This window comes from Kogia breviceps, chromosome 2 (genome assembly GCF_026419965.1).
Source record: "Kogia breviceps isolate mKogBre1 chromosome 2, mKogBre1 haplotype 1, whole genome shotgun sequence".
Taxonomy (NCBI): domain Eukaryota; kingdom Metazoa; phylum Chordata; class Mammalia; order Artiodactyla; family Physeteridae; genus Kogia; species Kogia breviceps.
The window spans coordinates 64021787-64046568 of NC_081311.1; the positions used below are offsets into that span (position 1 = coordinate 64021787).

At 50.3% G+C, this 24782-nt stretch overlaps 2 protein-coding genes across 5 annotated transcripts in view; one reads left to right on the forward strand and one right to left on the reverse strand.

Moving 5' to 3' along the window:
• TYSND1 (trypsin like peroxisomal matrix peptidase 1) overlaps nt 1-24782 on the forward strand; it is a 1185869-nt gene that overhangs the window by 507022 nt on the left and 654065 nt on the right. The window lies entirely within an intron of this gene.
• TSPAN15 (tetraspanin 15) overlaps nt 1-24782 on the reverse strand; it is a 49033-nt gene that overhangs the window by 3703 nt on the left and 20548 nt on the right. For 3 of the 4 annotated variants that reach the window (XM_059052706.2, XM_067025473.1, XM_059052708.2), the window contains exons 2-5: nt 16681-16866; nt 15338-15412; nt 6075-6170; nt 3381-3497 (exon numbers count right to left, since the gene is read on the reverse strand). In XM_059052706.2, coding sequence (XP_058908689.1) covers nt 3381-3497; nt 6075-6170; nt 15338-15412; nt 16681-16866 — 474 coding nt within the window. The remainder of the gene's footprint in view (nt 1-3380; nt 3498-6074; nt 6171-15337; nt 15413-16680; nt 16867-24782) is intronic. The other variant, XM_067025472.1, reaches the window with a different exon arrangement.

Here is a 24782-nt window from a genome sequence, read left to right on the forward strand (position 1 = left end):
TACCTGGTCCAGGTCCTGCTCTGCCACTTACGATCTCTGTGACCAACCTTAGGTGGGCTGCTGAGGGACTGGTACATGCAGGCACTCAATAAGGATTTGTTGAATGAATGAATGAAAGAATAGCTTCCCTGGTCTCTTCCATAAAGCAACGGTGATCTAAGAATGTACCCCACGGGGCTGTGTTGAATATAAAGTGAGATATACACATAAAGGGCTTATCCCAGGGCTGGGCACATGGCAGAACACAGACACGCTGCCTGGAGTGACTTTGGACACGATCCCAGCCCCTGGAAGGCAAGGAGGGCTGTCTACTCTCTTTCCAAAAGAGTGGGTTTGAACCTCAGGCGTCATCTACATCAGTCTAAATGTCAGGGCCTGATGTGTGGGCAAAATAACCTCCCTCAGTCTAGACTGTCCCCCAGGAGCCCTCAGACCCCAAAACACCGAGCGTCCACTTCATGTCAGTTGGCATTTGTGGCTCCCCACAGGCCAAGAACATGACCCCCAGGGAGAAGGTCAGGCCTGGGGAGCAAGTGCACGAGGGCATGATGGGAACAGGTGCTTCCTACCTCATTTGTTCATTCATTCAGTCATTACTGAACAAATACTGAGCACTCATTATGTACCATTCTCTGTTCTAGGTGTTGGGAATATAGAAGAACAAAAAAAGGTCCTTGCCTTCATGGAACTTTTATTCTAGGGAGGGAGATAGACAATGAACATAATAAATAAGTACACTATATGGGATATAAGAAGGTGACAAGAATAAACTTACTCTTCACTGTGCTTCCCAGCCCTGGAGGGAGAACCACAGCTCCTGCCCCTCAGGGAACAGACATGCAGCAGCAGAGGCCTCCCTAACCCTGGAGCCCAGAACTCTTCTCTCGGCCCCAGGGTGACTCACTTAGATATCTATGCAAACATTAATTCTGGGTGGTTTTTTAATGAGATGAACATTTAAATCAGTAGCCTGAGTAAAGCAGATTGCCCTCCCTAACGTGGGCGGGCCTCATCCAATCAGTCGATGGCCTAAATAGAACAAAAGGGCTGCCCTTCCCCCGAGTAAGGGAGAATTCTTCCTGCCTGACTTCAAACCTGAACTGAAACATTGGGTCTTCCTGGGCCTTGAGCCTGCCAGCCTTAAAACAGGAACTACATCATCAGCTCTCCTGGTTCTCAGGCCTGTGGACTCACACTGGAACTAAACCATTGGCTCTCCTGGGGCTCTCGCTTGCTGACTCACCCTGCAGATCTTGGGACTTGCCTGCCTCCATAATTCTGTGAGTCAGTTTCCTATAATAAATGGCTTTACACACACACATATCCTATTGGTTCTGTTTCTCTGCTGAACAAGCCAGCAAGTCCCTTCCGGGTGGGACACTCCTCATGTAATGCCTGGTGCATATGGAGGTATGAAGACCTGTTCCCCTAGCCCCAGTATGGGTCAACTCTGAAGGATCATCCCAGGACATTCCCGGAGAGGCAGCTGAGGCCCCCATTGAGCTGCATCATTGCTCAACTTCTCCTTCTGCCTAACCCAGCTTCCGTCAACTCCCTTACAGGTGTCAATCCTGAGCACACCTCCTACTAAGCCTCCTGCTCACTAACCAGCACGTCAGAGCCCACTTCCCGGACAGCTTTAGCTGTGACACCTGGACCACTGCACTAGCCCCTAACCAGACTCCCCACGTCACCTCTGCTCCCACAGCAGACAGGGTGGCCCTGGTAAAGCCTAAGTAAGATCTGCTACTCAGCTACTAAAGCCCTGTCACTTGACTGCTTGTCACTCAAGAGAACATAAGTCTTGACCATGGCCATCAGAGCACCCATGACCTCCCTGACTTTGTCTGCTACTCTCCTCCGCAACACTCACTCTGCTCCAGCCACACTGGTCTCTGCACTGTTTCTCAAACTCACCGGGGCAACTCCCACCTCAGGGCCTTTGCACTTGCTGTTCTCTCTGCCAGAAATTCCCATCCCCAGATACACATGGCTCACTCCCTCACTTCCTTCAGGGTTTTACTGAGAACCTACCTTCTCAGTATCTAAAATTGCAATCCTCCATGCCCCTGCTTTATTTTTCTCCTTAGCATTTATCATCTTCTAGCATACTATCTCTTTTACTTATTTATTTTTCTTGTCAGTTTTACTCACTAGAAAGAATGTCAGCTCCATGCAGGCAAAAGTTCTCTGTGTGTTTTCTGTATCCTCAGAATGTAGAACCACATCTGGCAGGTCCTCAATAAATACTTGTTGAATGAATGAATGAATACAAGTTGGGCTTCCACATCTCAGCGTGGACCTTCAGGTGCCACTGCCTTGGGTGATGAAGTTCAGGGTCACCCCCTGTAGGCCTCCCCTAAAAAACCCGGGCTCTTCCCCAGCACTCCCCTTGCACAGAAAGCTACCCTAAAATGGCAGCTACAATTTCCAAACAAACCTCCCCTCCTGGCCCAGCCTTTTTAGGGCTAATGCACTTGGCACTGGCTCCCTGACTCACTGGGTGAGCAGCAGCAGCTGCTCAGTTTACAGAATCCGGAAGTGGGCACAGAATGGTGGAGCATCAGAAGAGAAATTTTCCATGATTCTTCAGGGTGTGAGTAATTGCAAAGCTCTCTGCCTCATTCCAACCCAGAAACCATGCAGTTTTTGGACACATTAGTCAAACACAGGATTAACCAAGCCTCTCATTGATTAGCAGTGACAGCACAGGGCAGCCTCCCAAGTGGCCAAGGAGGCAACAGAGCTGAGAGGATCCCACTGGGGAGAGACGGAGGCTGACGGTTACATCACCAGACCCCTTCCAAATGCCCTGTTGCTGATGGTCACCAGGACATCAAGCCCAAAGTCCACCAGCAATGCCCAAAGTTCAGGCCCTGCTCTGGTCCTCTGGCTACGGCTGTCAAGCCAGCCACCCTGCTAAGCCCCCCGGCCTGGACCCTCTCCTACTCTTTGCCGGGCTTGCACAGTAGTCCCGGGTGCAGCTCTGACGATGGCTGCCTGAATTTCATCCAGCCCCATCAACCTTGGGCAAAGCACCTAACCTTTTGGTTCCTCAGTTTCCTCATCTGTACAGTGGGTGAAATAACGGTACCTACCTCACAGGGTTGTTGAAAAGACTAAATGAGTTAATACAACTAAAGAACCTAGAAAAGGCCAGCACATGGTAAGTGCTCAGTAGATGTTAACGACCGCTACTAATAAGACAAGACTTGCCCACCCACCCTCCCAGATTCTCCCCCTTTAGTAGCCCCTGAGGCTCAGGAAGCCTCGACAGTGACCACCACCTCCTGCCTGCCGCACCCAACCATCCCCACCACCCGTCCTGGAAGGTGAGAGAGGCGTTTGACCAGCCGGGAGACCCCAGGCACAGCGGGTACCGTGTTCCTGAAGCAGCAGGTGTAGGGCACCCCGCAGGCCAGGGGTCCGGGGGCGTTGCAGTCGTGGTACTGGTTTTGGCTCCAATCTCGGTAGTCTTCTCCGCCACAGCACTTAAACTGAGGGAGGAAGCAAGCGGGGAAGAGAGCTGCCATCACCGCCGGGGCCCCAGGCAGACGGCAGGGAGGGGCCCTGCCAGGGGATGGATGATGTGATTTGTGACGGGGGTCACCCTGGTAGGGGGAGCTACAGGGAGCAAATGAGGCATCCGCTGTCGGGTCAGAGCTCGCCAAAAGCAGCATGGCTTCCCAATAGGTAGTGAGCGCCCCGTCACTGGAGAGGCACGCAAGCCAAGGCTGGGTAGCCTTTTGGTGGGACAGCGGGGTGGTGACTAAACGCTGGAGGGAACATCCCTCCTTGACAACCGGACTCCATCTTCACATCCCCAGGGCAGGCGCTCAACCCGAGGAGCTGGCCTTTAGGGTCCCAGAGACTAGGATTCTGGGGAAGCCCCACAACCCAGGGGTCCCTGAAACACAGTGACCTTCTCCTCACCTGCCCCAGCTCTGCCTGTCCTGCCCTTAGCAAAGGGGCACACACCTCACACCCTGGCCTGGGCTCAGGACTGAAGCGATGGCACAGCTGGCATCATTTTCCCCTTAGCTTAGCCCCTCCCTGCATCTCCGCCTGTACAGATGGCAACGCCTAGGGGAAGCAGTTACTCCACTGAGTTGCTGGTGTGTGCCAGGCATTGTTCTGTGTGCCAGAGAGACAAGGAGGAGCAAAAGCACCACAGCCCTGCCCATATGGGACACATCTGCAAAGAGAGACAGAGAGGAATCACCGTTGTGAAAAGGGCAGTGAGGTAGTGTTGGGTACCAGGGATACGGCAAACAGGGGAAGGAGCGGGGAGGCCGGGAAAGGCCTGAGGAGATGTCATTTAATCTGAAATAGGAACAACAGGAAAAAGCCAGTCAAGACATGCAAAGACCCCACACAGAGACGAGGTAGTTATATTTCAGCAGCAGGTGTGTCTGGAGCAGAGCCAGCAAGAATGGAGGACATGAGGCCAGACCGTGAAAGCCTTGTCAGCCACAACAAGCAGGGAGCTGGGATGGTATTCTGAGTGATGGAAAGTCACTGCAGGGTTTAACCAGGGGAGTGGTATGGTCCAAGGTCTTAGTAAAAACATAAAGCAGATACCCTTTCAGAGTCCCCATAGAGCCTTTTAGGTTCATCAGTTTGAGGGATCTGGAAGTGCCTCTTTGGGGTACAGTGCAAAGAGCATTTGATTTGCCATCAGACAGGCCAGAGTTCAAATCCTCACACTACCACTCCATGCTGTGTGACTCTGGGCAAGTCAGTGATCCTCTCTGGGCCTCGGATCCTCAACTGTAAAGCAGGAAGAGCAACGCCAGCTTTGCACAGCTGAACTGAGAATTACAAAGGCCAGCCATGCATGAGGCATTCAGCACCAAGCAGGGTGCCCAATGAGCATGAGTCACCCTGCCATTCCACCCTGGAAGAAATGAAAATTGCAAGCCAGCTGAAGGTTGGTTCCAATAAAAGCATTTTGCTCCACTGATGGCCAGAGCTGGCAGGCACATCCCTGGCAAAGAAGGGCCTCCCAGAGGCTGCACCTGTTGTGACTACATCGAAGGCCTGAGCCAAGGGTGTGGCCACTACGGGTGGCCCTGGGTGCGGTGAGATGTCGGTCCCCACTGAGGGCTAGCACGGGATCAGGCCAGCTGACGCCCCCAGGGTCATGTCCAAAGAAGCGCTGCCAGGGCTGAGCGGGCCCTTGGCCCTCAAACTCTGCTTGTCCTCACCCTAGTAGGATATGAGGAGGATGGTCACTGCAGCTGACACTGACTTAAGTCTCATCATTTGCCTGGCACTGCTCTAACCACCTCTGAAATAGGTCAAGGCAATCTCACAATGACGCCAAGAGGAAGGGACCATTAGTATCCCCTTGAGGCAGATGAGGAAGCTGAGGCTCAGGACTAAGTGAGATTGATGTGTAGAAGCCCCCGAGGGCAGCAGCTTGCCCTGCAACTGCTATTATTATTATCACACCCACAGATTTGGGTGGACCTTGGGAAGAGGCATGACATCCCCAAATGACAATCATCACATTCAAAGAAGTGTCATCGAGGGAAAGGAGAAGTCTTGTTCTGTTCCCCCATGCAGGGGGAAATGGAATCGGGGAAGAGCTCTCTCCCCGTCGGAACTGTCCTTGATTCGGCAAGGCAGTGAGCTCCCCGTCACTAAAGGGTCTTGGCAGAGGGAACTTGCAACTGGGTGGCTCGGAGGTCACTCCCACCTCAAAGAAGGAGGATCTTTACCCACTGGAGAGGGGCACCCTGAGACACTGCCAGGTGGCTTGTAGCTACCCCTGACCTTGTTCTTTTTTTTTTTTTCCAGGAGGGGAGGGTCCGTGCACCTGGAGAGGAGCAGGTAGGGCAAGTATATTGTGGGCGAAGCACACGGGTAGAGAGCTGGTTGAGAAGGTCAGGCCCTGGCATCCCTACCCTTGGCGGCCATCCATGGCCCACCCTTGCCTCCCAACTTGGCCAGCCACCTGCTTTGGGAATGGATAAGCCATGTGACCCTCACCGCCACCCTCTTGAGCAGGGTCCCCAGCAGGGGACAAAGGGCATGGGAGGCAGATGTCTGACCCAAAGCGCCTGGCTCACCTCCTTCTGAACAAAGTCCATGATGTTTTTGAAGTCCAGATCGTCATAGTAGTTCTCGATTCCTCTTCGAATGTTGTCATTCAGAAAGTCGATGGTCTATTTAGACAGAGAAATTACAAAGGAAGAAGAGCACACATCCCCATAGTCCCACCCGAGGTTTCCCCAAAGTCGGGATTGAACCAGAGTGCCCACAGGCCCAGGTGGCCCCTGCCCCTACCTGCACAAAGCACCCCTTCCATGCCCTCGGTGCCCATCGGATGCAGGAATGGTGCAGCCCATACCTTTACAGATCAAACAACCCACCCAGGCCAAGGCTGGGACTCAGCTGCTCAGGTTCCTGGCCTGGTGCTCCTTCTACTGCCAAAGACAGGCCTGTGCTGGAATCTTCCCTCTGCCCTCCAGGCCTTCTCTCCACTCTTCTCTCCTATCCAAGCTCTTGTTTTACAGATAAGGAGGCCCAGAGAGGGAGCTTGATTCTCCCCAGATCACCAAGCAGGTCTCAACTCTGGTTAGGGGCCCGGCCAGGACTGGAAACCAGGTCTCCCGACTCTCCTCCGGGCCTCTCTCTGTCACTGCAGGGGGATGACAGGGCCCGCCTCCCCCTCGGGCTAGGACAATCCCCACCGGGAAGGGTGCTGGCAGGCCGCCCTCTCCCAGTCACACTGGGCCTTCTGGATCAACAGCCCGGCTGTTGTACTGGGATCCAGGAGCACAAAAGGCCCCACAGCAGGAAGGGATGGGGCGGGAGCGTGGGCAGCCCAGCTCCACACTCACAGCGACAATCAGGGCTTTCAGAGCAGGGAGGCCCCTGTCTCATCAGAGATTGTGCTGGCACAAAGGGTGCATTCTCAGCTCTGGAGCCGGAAGATTCCCGGGCGAGGCGCCCTCAGGGTACATGGGGACAACAGGGCCCTGGGTTCCAGGCCCCAGCCTGGGACTGCAGGCCCCATCACAGCTACTCCTCCTCTCTGGGCCTGTTTCCCACTTGTGAACCAACCCTGCCAGCCTATGTTTAAGACACCTTCGAGCTCTGAAGATCAAAGACTAGGCTGCGAGGGGCTGTCAAGCCTCATGGTCAAGAACACTCCCTGCAGCCACGCAGGCCTCAGGAACTTCATTTAACTTCCGGGCCTCCATTTCTTCCCCTACAGAATGGAGGCTGGGGGTGGGGGAGAATCCTCTGCCTGGGAGGGGTTGGAGATTCAAATAAACGAAATCTACAAAAGTGCTTAGCAGGATGTCAGGCACATAGTAAGTCCTGCTGTCATTATGACAGGTCTTTCTTTTTCCAGGAGACACATACCCTATGGTATCACTTCATACCCATTATGTCATCAGTGGAAAATGGCTAATCCCAGAAGAAATTAAGGCCCTAAGCCTTGTCCAAGAGCTGGGCCCTAGCCTGGGACCCCTCACAAACACCCTGCAGCCCAAAGAGGTGATGTGACATGTCCAAGATCACCCTGCTGATCACTGGCAGAGAGATGCTGGAACCAAAGCATCAAACCCCTGGCGTGATACACTATAAGAAGCCAAGATAAGTATATGCATAACTGATTCACTTTGCTTTATACCAGAAACTAACACAACATTGTAAATCAACTATATACTCTAATAAAAATTAAAAACAGAAACAAAAACTCTGTGTGGGGATAGGTTATCCAAGGTAACTCCTCTGTAAAATGAGAAACAATATTAACAATCTAAGACTCATAAAAGATCATGTGTTACCAATGATTAAAGGTAATATGGAAAACAGAAAAAAAAAAAAAGATAAGAACCCAAGGTTCAGATTGGGGCCATCTCCCCAAACGATCTCCAGTATCAAAAAGAGAGGAATGAAGGATGTGACAGCCACCTCCTTCCTGAAATTCAGACACTGCTCAAAGCCAAGGTGACAAAGGAGACTGGCTCAGGGAAACCTATCTCTGTGGCCAGAAGGAAAACCCTCTGCTGATGATAATCAGCCGCTCAGGAGCAGACCTGGGAGCTGAAGGCCTCGGGAGGCACAGGGCCAGCCCCCTTCCCATGTGAGAGGCTCTGCAGTCACCAGCCCTCAGCCCTGCCCAGGTCTGGCACTGGATCCCAGGGCAGAGGCTCAGTGGAAGAGCTGCTTGCTGGCCACTCGACCTGGCAGAGCAGAAAGCTGCCTGGCCTCAGGCCACCCTTCCCAGAGGCCCCCAGCTCCTGCAGCCTTTCCGACCTTCGGTACCTGCTCCTCTGGGTGATGAAGGGACAGGCCAGCCAGCTGGAGCATGGTTGGGGGTGTCGAAGAAAACAGGACACCAGGCAGGATCAGTCTGTCACGCAGGGTAGGGCAAGGGAATGAGCTTGCAGCATTAAATGGCATGGTGTAAGGGGCCCTTGGCTGAACTGAGGTGCAAGGGCTGAAGTCCAAGGTCAGGGACATGTCTAGGGCCACGCTCATGGGAAGCCTTGAGAGTGGCTTCCTTCCACTCTCAAGGCACTGCAGACAGTCCTGGTCCACCTACCCCAGCCCACCGGCTCACCCCTCAGCCCTCCCACTGGATCGCATGCTGTTAGGAAACAGGGTGGGATGAAGGCAGAAGGCCCAGGGCAGGGAGGAAGACAGGCGGCAGAGGGGACGCTCAGTGGCCCGAAGGGGAAAGGCTCTCCCTCCCTCTTTGGTGAGCAGCCCTGACCTCCCTCCCCAAACCAGCTCAGTCTCTGAGCATTTTCCAAAGGCACGGACTCCAAAAGAGCCCTCTTTATGCAAATCAGGCCTTCCATCTGGTTAGCTGAACCGGGACCCTGTGGGGAAGGGAGGCCCCGCTGAAGGCCTCTTGGGATGGACAGGAAGAACAGATGGTCCCAGGCTCCACGGGCGGCAGCTGCCCCCAGTTCCCATCAGAGAGCTCTTTGGGTTGTGCTGGCTCCTTTTTTTTTTTTTTTGCGGTATGCGGGCCTCTCACTGTTGTGGCCCCTCCCATCGCGGAGCACAGGCTCCGGACGCGCAGGCTCAGCGGCCATGGCTCACGGGCCCAGCCGCTCCGCGGCATGTGGGATCCTCCCGGACCGGGGCACGAACTCGTGTCCCCTGCATCGGCAGGCGGACTCTCAACCACTGCGCCACCAGGGAAGCCCCTGGTTGTGCTGGTTCTTGCACGTGTGCCCTGCCTTCGGCACTGCGCATGTGCGTGTGCGCGTGCATGCCCGCGCCAGAGAGACGTGTAGAATGCTTGGGTGGTTCCTGTGGGGGTGGAGGTTGTACAGGTCATTAATTAACTCTAATTAACTGTAAAGCACGGTGCTATATCCCACAACGTTCTGAGGGACTGGGGGAGCCACTGAGAGGACGTGCCCTGTGGGAGCGTGGAAGGGAAAAGAGAATTCTGGCTTCCTCTGCTGCATCCAGAGGCCAAACGCACACAGTGCCAGCCCCACCCTGCTCTAAACCAGGTCACACAGCAGGGGCAGCTCCAATGAGGACTAGAAAACCACCTTTCACTAATGGCTGGCATGGCCTCAGAGGCACGTGGCCCAGGCTAAATTAAGCAAAGAGTAAGCAAACATCAAAGGCCATGGGATTTTCAGAGCACATTGTTCAAGCTACCAGACTCAAGCTACAAAGAACTGCCCTTTCTAGTTCTTTCTTTTAATCTAGTTTTAAAGATATCTGAAGCCTCTGCATCACTGCTCTCAGTGGAGGCACTTGGAGAGTTTTTAAATGAATGAGGAGAATAGCTAAGGGATGTCAGATTTCTTCTGGAGGTCATGAAAATGTTCTAAAATCGACAGTGGTGATGGTTGCTCATATCTGAATGTACAATTTAAATGAGTGAATTGTACGGCATGTGAATTAAATATCAATGAAGCCTTTTTTTTTTGAGTCTAAATAAATGAGGAACTGGAGGGGTGGGGGGCATGGGGCAGCAGCTCCCCCAGGATGGGAGGCCAAGGAGCAGAAAGGCAGGAGTGGAAGGGCTGACAGCCGGAGCCTCCCACCAGGCGTCCGGGGATGGAGCTGTCCTAGTTTCCTGCAGGCTGCCAGCCGGCTTCCATCGCTTCATGTCCGCTTCTGAGGCCCATGCTGGGGAGGCCCAATAGCTGGCAGCTCAGCTCTCATAACGCAGAGGCGGATGCTCAGCCTAGCACTTCCTTCCTCCCTTAGTGCCTGGGCTGAGCCAGCATATCTGGGCTCCCCTCAGTACCCCCAGAAGGTGGGGATTCATCCTCGTTGCCTCCAGACCCCAGCCTCTGCTCCAGCCCTGAGATGGGCCCCATCAAACAACCAAGGGTTGACAGGAACCCAGGGAGTGAGAAAGAAAGAGGTGCAGACTTTGCAAGGTTCTCTGGAATACCCGGCTGCAGGTCACAGGATTAATCCCCATGGTGGGGGAGGGTTATGCTTTGGTCTCCCAGGTGTTTGGGGCTCCAGCTCTCACTCCCACAGTGGGAGGCACCAGCTGTGGGAATCCGTCCACAACAGTGCAGAACTTTCTCTACTTTCTTCTGGGTGGGAAGGATATATATATGTTCAGGTGCTCAGCCAAGCAGGCCATGCTGTCTCCTTTCTCCCTGCCCTGACCTCATGGTCACACCCAGAGCCCACTAGTGGCAGTGCCATGATAAACGGGCTGGGTGCTGCCAATCATTCCATGGCCTGGTGTTGGGTGTGACCACAGCATCCTCTGATCAAGGCCAGGAAGGTGGTCGCTCCCCTGACTGTTCTGGTGGTAGAGGGAAGGAAGGAGGTTGGGGATGGGTAAAGATGTACCACCTACAGCCCAGTGCCCTCTGGGTGCCCCTGCTCAGCCCTGCCTGGCTGGGAACACACGGGCAGGAGCTGCCCACCTCCAAAACCCCCAACACCCTCCAGAGAGGCTCGGGACAAGCTGGGGTGATGGCAAGTCAAGAGCGGTGAGACCCAGGCAGCTGTGGAGGTCATTCAGATTCTCTGCCCCCCACTGGGTTCAAGGTGCTGCACTTCTGCTTCTAATGCCCGGGCTCTCGGGGCCATCAGCTCTGCATCCAGCTCTCCAACTCATGGCCACTCGACCCTGCACAAGCAGAAAAGTTGCTTCAGTCCAGCTACTGGATCATGCCTGGCAGCAGAAACCTCATCCAGGGGCAGCGGTTGATGGAGAGTTTCTTCCTTACACTCGGGAGTCTGTTTATCTTTCGCTGCCTGGCAGTGGCCATGGTCTGTGCACCTTCCTGAGAGCCCTGTGTGAAGTTATTAGCCTGATGACTTGTCCTCATTTGTCACCACAAGTGGATTCTTAGAGTTAAGAGGTAGCCTGCAGGGCTGGAGACTGAACTTGTTACATTGTGATTCAGAGAAATCTGTCTTCTCCTCTTGGTGAAGAAAAACTGGAGTTGGGCACTCACCTCCTCCTGGAACCTGACCTTGACTGTGCCTCACCTCTTCCCCCATCATACGCTGCCCCCTCCTGCCACCATCAGCAGCCAGCCTGCTTCTTCCCTATCTTCACCATTGGCCCATTTCTTGTTTTACAAAATCGCATGGTGCTACAGTTGGCAGGGACATTATTTTTCTTTATATGGTATTTTCCCCCTTGATTATAAAAAAATAAAAAGAAAATTGGGGAGCTAGGAAAAAAAAGAGTCCCATCCCTCAGAGGAGATATGAATTAATATGTTAATACTTCTATTTCCTTCCAGATTTTTCCAGGCCTATTTTTTTCATTGTGGAGATCTTACTGCACTTAGTTTTGTATCTCATTTTTAAATTTTTTGAATTATGTATCATGGGCATATGACAGCACAGCCCATCATGAGCCTCCAAAGAGCTGAGAGTCCTGAAGGTGAAGGTCCTTCCTGGGTTGCACACTGAGACCTTCCCCTGACAGGGCCCCATGAAGGGGACAACCCATCAAAGGAGAAGGAACACACTTCACCCCATGGTGCCCTCAGGGTTTGGGGATAATGGAAACTCTCACCCCTGACCTCAGGCCCACAGCATCCTCAGCTGTAAGGACTAAGGGTCCATGGAGGTTTCATCTTAGCTCAGTTCTCTCCCTGGAATGGAGTGGTGTCACAGCCCCTGTTGACCTACCCGGCACTGGAAAATAAGTCAACCGCCTTTCTGAAAGCACCTAGGATACCAGAACTGCTGTTCACTTAGGGGATTGTTTATTAAACCACTGATGCTGCTAACCCTGGCCTGGACCTGGGCTCCAGGTCTCATAACTCATAACTCTGGAAAGCTGTGGGCTGGCCAGGAGCCCTGCTGGCTGCACAAAAAAGCATCCCCATTCGCAAATGGAATAAACATCTCTCTCCCCTCAAGGCTGCTGAAAAATGAACCAATACCCTGGAACTGCCAGCCCAGAGCAGATGGTCTGAAAAGTAGAAAAGAGAAAAAGGGAGGAACAGGTAGCAAAACTAGATTGGGAAGACAACCAACGGGACAAGGCAATCTACAGATTCAATGCAATCCCCTATCAAAATTCAGATGCCATCTTTCACAGAAATAGAAAAAAAATCCTCAAATTCATATGGAACCACAACAAACCCCAACAGGCAAAGCAATCTTGAGCAAGAAGAACAAAGCTGGAGGCATCACTCTTCATGATTTCAATATTGCAAAGCTATAGTTACCAGAACAGTATGGTGTTGACATAAAAATGGACACATAGGTCCATGGAACAGAATAGAGAGCCTGGAAATAAACCCACACATATATGGTCAACTAATTTCCAGCAAAGATGCCAAGAATATACAACAGGGAAAGGACAATCTCTTTAATAAATGGTGTTGAGAAAACTGGAAATCCACATGCTAAAGAATGAAATTAGACCCTTATCTTATACCATAGACAAAAATCAACTCAAAACGAATAAAAGACTTAAATATAAGACCTGAAATTGTAGAACTAACTCCTAGAAGAAAATATAGGGAAAAACTCCTTGTGACATTGGTCTTAGCAGTGACTTTTTGGATCTGACATCAAACATATAGGCAATGTCGCCTATAGCAAAAATAAATAAGTGGGACTACCTCAAACAAAAAAGTTTCTGCATGGCAAAATAATCAAAAAAGTAAAAAGGCAAACTATGAAAATATTTGTAAACCATCTATCTGATAAGAGGTTAATATCCAAAATATACAAGGAACCCTTACAACTGAATAGCAAAAAAACCAAATACAGTTGACCCTTGAACATTGCAGGGATTAGGGATGCCAACACCCAACACAGTTGAAAATCTGCATACTGCTATTTCTGCCTCAAAAACAAAGGAAATGATAAATAACTCACGCAAGAACAGGAAGCTAAAACAGCTTAAATAGAATCAGGACTCAAACCCTAGTTCTTTTGACTCCACATATTGTGATCTCTAACCGAACATAAACTTTTCTTCACGCTTAGTTATTTAAAGATCCGTAAAATGAAATACAGGTACTATATTTATTGAAAAAAATCTGTGTATAAGTGGACATACACATTTCAAACCCATGTTATTCAAGGGTCAACTGTAATCTGAGTAAAAAACAGGCAGAGAACCTGAATAAATATTTTTCCAGAAAAGACATACAAATGGCCAACAGGTATATGAAAATATGCTCAACATCACTAAACATCAGGGAAATGCAAACTGAAACCACAATGAGATATTATCTCACTCCTGTTGGAATGTCTATCATCAAAAAATGAGAGACAAATGTTGTTGAGGAGAAAAGGGAACCTTTTTGTACACTGTTGATGGGAGTGTAAATTGGTACAATCATTATGGAAAACAGTATGATGATTCCTCAAAAAATTAAAAATAGAACTACCATATGTGGTACGATCCCACTTGCGGGTATATATCCAAAGGAAATGAAATTACTATCTCAAAGAGTTATCTGCCAGGAAAAGAACTCACATGTTCACTGCAGTATGATTCACAATTGCCAAGATATGGAAACAACCTAAGTGTCTGTTGCCAGATGAATGGATAAAGATGAGATATATACATATATATAGAGAGATACACATATGTAGATATATAGATATACATATATTCTCCATTGTGTGTGTGTATATATAATGTATATAATGGAATATTATTCAGCCATAAAAAAGAAGGAAAACCTGCCACTTGTGACAACACAGGTGAACCTCGAGGGTGTTATACTAGGTGAAATAAGTCAGACAGAGAAAGACAAACATTATATGGTGTCACTTATATGTGGAGTCTAAAAAAAAAAGTCAAACTCATAGAACCAGCGAGTAGAAAAGTGGTTGCCAGAGGATAGGAGGTGGGCGAAATACGGAGATGTTGGTCAGTGGTACAAACTTCCAGTTATAAAATGAATAAGCTCTGAGGATCTAATGTACAGCATGCTGACTATAGTTAATAATACTGTATTATACATTTGAAATTCGCTAAGGGAACAGATCTTAAGTATTCTCACCAAAAATAAAAAATAAAAATAAAAAGCTAACTATTTGAGGTGATGGGTGTATTAATTAACTTGATTGTGGTAATCCTTTCACAGTGTATATATATATCAAATCATCACACTGTACAGTTTAAATATATCACAGTTTTATTTGTCAATTATTCCCCATAAAGCTAGGGCAGGGGAGGAAAAAAGAACTGAAGAAAAGATTGGAAAGCATCCCTGAGCTGCCTCCACCTTCCTGTACGCTCTTAGGAGGGCTTCTTAACCTCTCTGTGCCTCAATGACTCCATCAATATGATGGGAATCTCCCCTTCCATCATAAAACAGGAAGAAGACCCCTGGATTCCAAGGGTGTAGACATGCCTGTGGTTAAGGCCCACCCAGCTGGTCTCCCTACTGTCCACTCTCCATTCAGCAGCAAGTAAAATGTGAATCAGATCACATCACTTCCCGGCAAAAGACTCTCCAAAGGCTTCCTAATGCCTTTAAAACAAAAATCCAAGGCCCTACCTGATCTGCCCTGGCCAGCCCTTCCAACTTCACCTTCTACCCCCTCCCCATCACTCACCTGTTTCAGCCAAGCGGCCTCCACACTGTGCACAAACCCGCCAAGCTCCCTTCTGCCTGGACCTCAGTTCCCTCTGAGCCTTAGCTGGTCGGCTCCTTTTCAGCATCATCCTCCCCGCCTCCACCCCAGGCACTCTGCTATCAGCCTGTTTTGTTTTCTTGTTCTCCGGTTTACCTGTTCAGTTCCCGTCGCCCCAGCCCAATGGATGTTCCACGAGGGATTACCTGCCCAGCTCTCTGCTGCACCCCCAGTTTGCGGCCCTGGGCATGCACACGGTGGGTGACTAGCATACACATGGCTGATAAATGCGCCAGAGGCCCACCTGGTTCCGGAAGATCAAGGCCACCACGCCACCAATGAGCTCGATTATGAGGCAAATCCCAAGGATGTACATAAACTGGAAAACAAAACTCAGAGATTCACCTAGAGGGGAAGGGGAAGTGCCATCTGCTCCGAGGTCAAGCGCAATAAGGAGAATCATCTCTGTCGGAGCTCTTAGCAGCTCCTGGGTCTTTCGCCCCTTCCTCCTGTGAGGACACAGGAGGACATTCCCGGGAAAGCCTGTCGCTGGAGCTAGTGGTCAGGAAGAGTGACTCAGCTGTCCCAGCCAGACTGTTATCAAGGTTTGTCCCAGGGGTCCTCAGCAGGGTCTAGGTGGAGAAGCACAATCCCCTCCACCCACCTCCCACCACAAGCAGAGCTGGTCGTCGCTCTGGCTGACCCAGAGGGGACAGGCCTGGCGTGATGGGCAGGCTGCTCAGCATTTCCAGCTCTGCCTGCAGAGGCTCCCCACAGTGGCCTTCCAGACCCCCAGGGTGGGTGAGGGGATGCCTGAGGCTTAGAGGATACACCCCCCTTTATCACAGAAACAGGCATTGTCCAAACTGATGTCAATAACTTCCAGGCTCAGGCAGCACCAACACTATCCTCATAGGGGCTTTTAGGGGCTTCCCGTGTGAGAGGGACAATGAGGTCAAACACACACGTGGATGCAGAGAAAACAGATCCTCCTACCCGGCACCCCCCACTCTGGGGAGCCATCCATCTCCTGCCAGTAAGGGGCGTAGGGGGGTGGACCCCCGCCCCTGACCCCAGGGCAGGCACTTGGCCAAGCAGGCCCATCAGAGTCCTAGGACCTTGGCCAGAGTTACCAGGAAAGATTCCCTGGAATCAAGAACCATAAGGACTGTTGGCCTGAAGCTGCGGGCCACCACTGCAAAGAGAGCCTGAGAACAGCATCAGGCGTCCAGCTGGGAGGTGGCAAGAGACAGAGCCTGAGGGCACCGTCTATACCCCCGGACCCAGTACGGGCTTGCTGGTTCCATGAGCTACTGACTCACCACCACCAACTTTCCTTGGTTTTGCTTGCTGTCATTTGAGTGTGCTTTCTCCCACCTCCCACAGACAGTCCAGACCAACACAGGGTTTAAGTAAGAAGAACAGTATTCAAATCAGCCTTTCTACGCAGAAGTGGAGGAGGCTGGGCGCTCTCGGGCCAACGTGCACAGACAGGCTGACCCAGGAAACCCTCTAAAAGAGCTGGTTTGAGGCAAGGACTGAATAACTGGGATGCCCAAGGGCCCCGGGGTGCTCTCCCCAGCTCTTCTGGGGACGCCAAGGACCCCACCACCACCAGCGGCTGAGGGGGGCGTGGGAGGGACTCACCGCTTGGAGAAGGCACAGGTTGTCGCGAAGGGAAGCCAGCACGCCGATGAAGGACACGATGAACATGACAACCCCCAGGAGGATGAGGATGATGGCCGGGGCCAGAAAGGCACTTTCCAGGGTTTTGTATTTCTGCCTCTCGACCTCCGCATAGATCCCCACTGACAGGACCAGGCCCCCGATCAGCTGCAGCAAGAAAGCGAGGAATGAGAGAGGAGAAGGACTGGCAGTCACGTGATTTTCCTGCAAAGGGCTCGTCTGAGGGCTGTGGTGTCTGCAATTAGAGGGGCTCACCTCATGTGCCTGGATGCGAGGGAACCTGTTATGGGCTGAACTGTGTCCCCCCAAATTCACATGCTGAAGCCCTAACCCCCAGGACCTCAGAATGGGACTGTACTTGGAGATTGAGGCTTTAAAGAGGTAATTAAGTTAAAATGAGGTCTTACGACTAGGCCTTAATCCAATACAAATGTTGTCCTTAGAAGAAGAGGAGATTAGGATACAGACACACACAGAGACAAGACCATGTGAAGACACAGGGAGAAGACAGCCATCTGCAAACCCAAAGAGAGAGGCCTCAGAGAAAACCAACTCTGCCCACACCTTCATCTTGGACTTCTGGCCTCCAGAACTGCAAGACAACAAATCTCTGTTGTTTAAGCCACCCAGTCTGGGGCACTTTGTTATGGCAGCCCTAGCAAACTAATACAGACCCTATTTGGAAATGCTGCTTTAGAAGGTACTGGTGAGTCAGGGAAAATGCCACTGGCTAGAGGGTCAGAGAACCTGGGTTCGACTCCCAGCTGTTCCACTTGCTAACCCTGGATGTCGGATAGGCATCGGACCACATGAGTCTGTGTTCTCATCTGAAAAATGGCTGAAGTTTATCATTTCTGCCCTGCTCGCCCCCCAAGTTTTTGCAAGGCTTTTGTGAGATAAGGAAACTGGAAACACTGTAAGTCTGAAAGCCTGGGGCCCCTGGGATGCGTATTACACAGGTAGGTCACCAAGGGAAATTTCAGAACTGCTCAGGGAGATGAGCATTTCACTCAGCACCATAAACATGGAATTTATCTTCAGAAAGACTATTGGGAAGGCCGAAAGTTGGAGCAGGAGGGCTTTTCCGGGGAATTCTTCATAATCAACTTTCCTAACGGTGGAAAGGTGACCACTGTAACAACCCATCAGAAAAAAACAGGCAAAAAAAAGCCCTTGGGGGACCGCTTTTTTGCTCTCAGCCTGAAAACTCTCATACTAAATCTTCAGGGAGACTTATCAGCTGACATCACCCCGAACCCTCAGATGAGTCTGTGGCTGCACTGCCACATTGCACTGGGATCCGCAATAGTGTTCTAACTGGCCCCCTTCAGCCCGTTCTCCACACCAGAGTGACAGGCGAAACCTAATCAGGGCAGGCTGGTACTCTGTGCGCCAAGAGCAAAAGCCACAACCCTAATCACAGCCTACACAGCCTGTCTGAGCTCACTTCTCACTCCCCCCACTTCCTCACTCTGCTTTAACTGCATGGGGCTCCTCACCGCTGGTCAAACATACGAAGTGTGCCACCCCAGGGCCTTTGCACAGGCTGTTCCCACCGCCTGGAATGCTCTTCCTCCTGATCTCCATATGGCTCTATGGCTCCCTCCCTCACCTCCTTCCTGTCTTTGCTCAATTGTTACCTGCTCAGTGAGGCCTTTGGGGTCATCTTGTTTAAATGTAGAAAATCCCTCTCCTTGAAACTCCTGATCCCATTTTCCTGTTTTATGTTTTTCCTTTGTAATTGCAAGTATTTAACATACTACATTTTTTGTTTTATTTTTTAATTGCTTGTCTTCCCCACAAGAACATAAGCTCCATGCTAGGAGGGATTTTCAACCATTTCGGGCATCGCCAGCACCCAGAACAGTCCTGACATTTAGGAAGTACAACAGGCATTTACAATCAATGTCTGTCAAATGGATGCAAGCCAGGCTTCCCAATAGATCCCCTTGGGTTTGAGTCTGCCGCTGTCTACCCAGCCTCCTTCCCGTCCAAGGATTCTGACTTTCCAGGCCACACATTCCCGAGAGCAGATATACTGGACTTCACAGAGCAGGAGGCAGTGTGGGAGAGGAGCTGGAAGCCATGGTGCTGTCAGCAAAGGCCTGAGTAAAGGAAATGAGGGATAATACAGCCAAGATGTGGGCCAGATGTGCCATGAGCACAGCTACCCTAGAGTCAACATCCGGAACTCCTCGAGTTACTCCTGGTCTACCCCTGCCTTAAATTGGCTACAATGTGCCCTCAAAGTAGATCCCCTTGACTGCCTTCTAAAGAGCACCAAGACTGTCCTGGGTAAAGGGAAGTGCCTGCTTCTCCTAAGCTTTGACAAGGGGCGGGGATGCCGAAAGTCAAACAGACCAACCTTACTTAGAAACACTGGGTAACAGAGGATTACTGGGAAGCCAACTCCCTTGGGTCCAGGGTTCTGCTGTATTTCACAGCTAAATTCCATTACCCTTAGTTTGAAAGGATAATCTGGGACTACTGAGACCCACCCCCCTGGTCTAAAAGGAATGCCTTCCCAACACACATGGGACAACAGGTGCGAAAGGCATTGACAAACTTGGCCGTGAGCCACTTATTAACAAGTTGGCCATATCAGGAAAACCGTGAGTGAAATGATGTCATCCAAATTACCCAGTTGGGTAAATTTTTAAATTTATAAGACAGGATACACACACACACACACAGACACACACACACAGACACACACACAGAGCCCTCTATAGGAAAATGGGGACCACAGGAAATAAAATCTACCTTTGATAGAGAAAGATTAACCAGAGTTATTTGGTCAGTTCATGCTCCAAAACCCAGAACATGGTGAAATCATTGCTCAAGGCTGGCCTAAGCCCTGCGGGTCCTCTGAGAACAAGGGCAAGCAGCTTTAGAGAGCCAAATCCTCCCCTTCCGAACTAGTGCAATTATAAGAAAGCACTCACTCAACCCTAACCCTGCACCAGACACAGAGCTCAGACATCCTTCCACCCCGGAGCTGGGGATGACGGTTAAAGAAGAACCCCACAAGGAGGTGACATTTTCAGAGCCCAGGCAGGAGTGCAGCCAATATGCAAGGCCATGAGGGCAACAGAGATGGGGCTTCACCCTCTATCTTGGTGGAAATTACGATTCTCAGGTTGTCACTGAACCAACAAGATAACATCTTAATATTTTCAGCATTGATTCCATATACTTTTGAGAGTTCTATGTTTCCTGTTGTAGAAAAAAAAAAAAAAAAAAGCTCTTCTTGGGCAGGATGGACACAGGCCCTGACATCTTCTCAGTGCCCTAGACTGTCCCCCTCCCTCCTCCCCGCTTGAGGCTATGCTTTTGGATTAAAGTACCGTAAACCATCTCCCAAACACCAGAGCTGTCATTGGCCTCCATTCTGAGCAGAACTGACCCCAGCCCTCTTTGTAAAGGCAGTCAGTGGCTTCTTCTATTTTTATAAGCTCCGGGGACACTCCAGAACAGCCTTGCCGGGAGGAAACAAAACTTCCTTTGGTCTGATCTCCCTCCTGTTACAAAAGATCACATTTTCCTTGCTAGTCAGCCTTGCAACATTTCCAGACCACTAAAGCCATAGGAAAGCTACTGTGGCAAACACAGACCCAAACCTCGGGACTCCCGCACCACTGTGTACTGAGCTATCACAGGTTCGTGTCTCCTGGTCCAGCCCTCCCAGCAGCCAGCAAGCAGTCCCCAAGGCAGCTTCGAACACAGCACACGCTGATCTGGGCTCCTCATTCAAGGGTCCCAGGGGCAGTAGGCACGGGGAGAGGCCGGCATACCCTTCCCAGGCACTTCAAGATTTCCAAATGATATTTACATCTCCGAGGACATTAGTTTATGTTTCCATGTGAGTATAAAATTAACTGTTGATGCTAGCGTGCAATCTCATCCGCTCTTCTCTGCTAATTATAGTCTCTCTTCGGGGGCTGGCCGCTCCAGCTCTAGTGCAGGAAGTAAATGGCCCATTTGTCAAGCAGGACAGCTTCAGCTAAACATGCCTGGGGATGAGGGGCACACAGCCATGCCCATTTGGGGCCAAAGAGGCAAAGAACATGCTGCTGGTAGTCTATGGGCCAGGACCAGAGTCCCAGACTTTGCAAGCCACATGGCATCTTCAACAGGCTGCATGGGACCCCTGTCGCCCATTGTGAACCAGGCCCAAAGGTCCCCTCTGAGCCCCGCAGCCTGGAACCGGCTTCTACCTCTGCAGGCTGAGGCCCAGCTTCACGCAGCTGCTGGGAAGCAGGAGGCCGTGTGAGGCATTCCAGCACCTGCGTCATCCCCTCCCCTTCAGGAAGCATCTGGTCCCAGCTGGCTTACCCCAAGCTGGGGCAGGTCTGCACTTCGGGGGGACCTGCAAGGCCTATTTTTACCCACAAAGGCACATGCCAGGCACCTACTGTGTTCCAGACCCTGGGGGTCACAAGGGGTCCCAAGACTAAACAATGGGCTAAGTCTGGAGGAGGGGAGATTAAGAGGCTAGAAATGATCTCTATGGCCTGATGGATGGAATTCAGGGGTCTTTGAACTGGGGATGGAGAAAAAAGTCAATCTTTACTTTCATTAGCCTTTAACTGAAATGTTCCTGTCACGAAAAAAGAGGAAGAACCTCAGGTCTACAGGAAGCATGCTGCAATCCCTCCCATGGGGAAGGCTCTGGGAATTTGAACAAAACTGAGGGGGAGAAAGGAAACATCAGAAAATCAAGGTGGGCTTCCTGGAGGAGCCAGTGTTTCCTGGAAGGCCCCAAGAACTGCTTCACTCTGAAACCATCTCATGGGTCACTCAAGGCTCCAGGGTTCTGTGTGACCCAAACAAAGCACTTTTCTGAGTTTTGAGCTTGAAAGGATGTGGGGAGTAGCTAAACTCCAAGGCCTGAGAGAGATTTTAAATAAGATGGGGCTAGCAGGTCCCCTGAATCCAGCCAAGAAACCCTGGACTTCACATCCATCAGCTCTTCTGCCCCAGGACGATCCTGCCTGGCCCTAGGCAGAGCCCACCCTGCAGACAGCCACCTCCTCCTCGGCACACTCTGTATCAGCTTCTCTCATGCACAGATTAGGGATGGAAGGAGCAGTAGAGGCAGGATAAGAGACAGCAGTTGGCATTCTGGACCTTCATTTATTAGTTCGGTGCCCTTGGCCATGTCACTTCGCCTCTTTCACTCTCACCTTTCACCTGTAAAATAGTAAAGCCTGCTGCCTTGTACAGAGTGATTATGCTGTGCCAGCATCCTGCAAAGTACGATAGCAGCATGATCTCCCTTGACCATCACACATCCTTGCACACCTAAGAAACAGCCAATCACATTTTACAGACCAGTCTCAGTGAGGCTAAGTGTCACAGAACTTACGAGAGACAGAGCCAGGATGTGTGGGCAAAACCTGTCTGGCCTGCCACTAAGGCTACCAGATGGGCCTTTCACTTAGATCTGGGAGATAACTGGTCTGAAATGTCTCTGCAAAATACAAAGGTTCCAGCAGCAGAGCAGTGCTCCCAAGAGAATGTTCTGTGATGACAGTAACGTCCAATATGGTAGCCACTAGCCATGTGTGGCTATTAAGCTCTTGAAATGTGGCTTGTGTGCCTGGGGAGATGAATTTTTAATTTTACTTCATTGAAAGTAGTTTAGATTTGATCACGTGTGGCTGGTGGCCACCGTATTGGACAGCACAGCTCCACAGCAGCTCTCATTGGACACTGCCCCTTACCATTCTCACCTTGCTCCTTTCTGATAGTACAGACCACCCTTATTAAAGAGTCACTTGCCTTAAGCATCCTGCCACTAGCAAGAGGAAGTTCAATTCATACTCACTGACTTCATTCAGGAGAAAGCAACCTCTTTTCTCACTTTCCCCAAGAAAGCTCAGTTCCTATTAATCCATCCCTCTTGCCCCTAAGGAAAACAGGACACACTAGATCCAGCGCCCCCAGCCCAAACTGATATAGGGCCTATTCTGTCTCCTGGGAAGGTGCCAGACCCACCTCTAGGACTACAGGGCAGTATTCTAAGCTCTGGGGCCCTGGACCCCTGCACTAAGTCCAGGCAGCCTATGCTTGAGCAAAGGGTTTCCTCCTAACTCCAAAGAAAAGACAGCCTGGAGGAAACAGCAGAGACTGCCTCCTACTGCCAGCAAAAAAGCCAGCCTCTGCTCTTTGTCACTGATACTCTGCTGTCAACTCTGCCTTGACCCTGGACTTCTTTCTTTTTAAAAAAATGGACATCAATGCAGAGAACTTGGTTAACTGAAACACTTGGCCCATGACATCCTCTGACAGTCTGCTTTTGTTTGGAACGTAAGAAGCACCACATATTACCCAGTCCTCCTGTCCTCGCTGATGTGCTATGACTCTGCTGTCACACACTGACTCTCCCACGGGTCACTCGGTCCCCAAACGAACCTCCCTAGTGTAGTGACTACAGTTTTATAACACACCATGGCATCTGCTAGGCCACATCCCTCCTTCCTGTCTTCTTCTGAAGTGTCCTGGATATTCTTAGACCTTGACTCTTGTGTAGATATTTTAGAATCATTGTATCAAGTTCCATAAAAAAAACCTGCTAAGGTTTAACTAGAACCGCATTGAATCTATAGATTCCTTTGGGGAGAACTGACATCTTTATCAGGTCTTCCTGCCCAAAATCATGCCCCAAAGCATGATTTATTCCTTCTTTACTTACATCAGCTTTATTATGACCTCTCTAATAACAGTGCTCTCCACCTCCCTCAAGCTTTTCTGTGGCTGTTTAGGCAGATCTGGGGAGAGACTTGTGGAAGTCTTTCCCAAGCTGCCCCTCCAGCTAGGCCCAGGGTGGGAAACATGGCCTTTGGAAAACAAATCTCTCTAAGAAGCAAAGTGGACACACCAGTCTGTTTTGCTACCCTCCTGTCACCAACAGTTACAAACATTTGATTTAAAAGACTCCCACACGATAAATTAGGAGTTTGGGATTAACATATACATATTACTATATACAAAATAGATAATCAACAAGGACTTACTGTATAGTACACAGAACTCTACTCAATATTCTCTAATAACCTATAATAGAAAAAAATCTGAAAAAGAATGGATATATGTATAGCTGAATCACTTTGCCATATACCTGAAACTAACACAACTATGTAAATCAACTATATTCTCAAAATAAAATAAAAATTAAATTAAAAAATAAAAATAACAAATAAAAGACTCCCACATGTTGTCTGTTCTCTTATTGTGAAGTTTTTTAGAGGTCTGCCTTGTCACTTTCTCTATCACTAGATGATCGTCCACATTCCTACAGCTGGAATTAAAAAAAAAAAAAGGCTCCCACATGCACACAGCTCATTCCAGGCTGTGAAAGAGCTAAACTGGAAGTTTTGCAAGCCCCAGCTACTCAACCCAGCTGGGGCAGAGTGGAATTTCTAATCACAAACCAGCACAAACATATGAAACACTGTGGGTAAGAGCTGACAGAGCCCGAACTCTCTTTGGGAAGAGTTTAGGGGCAGGCAGATGGGGAGTGGTGTAACAAACAAGTGGTAAAAATCTTCTGAGACAAGAGGCCTGGCAGTCACTTCCTCCTGGGAAATCAGAGCAGGCCCATTGGAACTGAGCCTTGGAGGATGCACAGGAGTTTGATTTCACACCACTGGTCGCTCCATCAACACAGGGACTGGCCTGATAGATCTGTCGGAGGAATGAATCTGAGAAATGCTATTGCTTCAGATGCCTATGAGCCCAAAGAAGAAACTAGTGATGCCATTCCAGAGTAGAGCCCTCTGAGGCTTAAGGATAAAATGACTTATCTGGTTAATCTGAAAACCACAGAAACAGCCAAGGGGCAAAGGAGAGTTAAGAGCATATCACCTCCACCCAACACACTCTTCTCCCTGGTTTTCTTTTCCCTTCTGTCTCTGGACCCCTTTCCTTCTCTCCACCTTCCATGTGTCTCAACCGAGAGAGTGACAGCCCACCTCCCAGGGCTGTATTCCCACGGGGCCTGGGTGATTATCTTCCCAGATCTCAGCCCAGGTAGGGCGCCCCCTGCTGGGGTACACTCA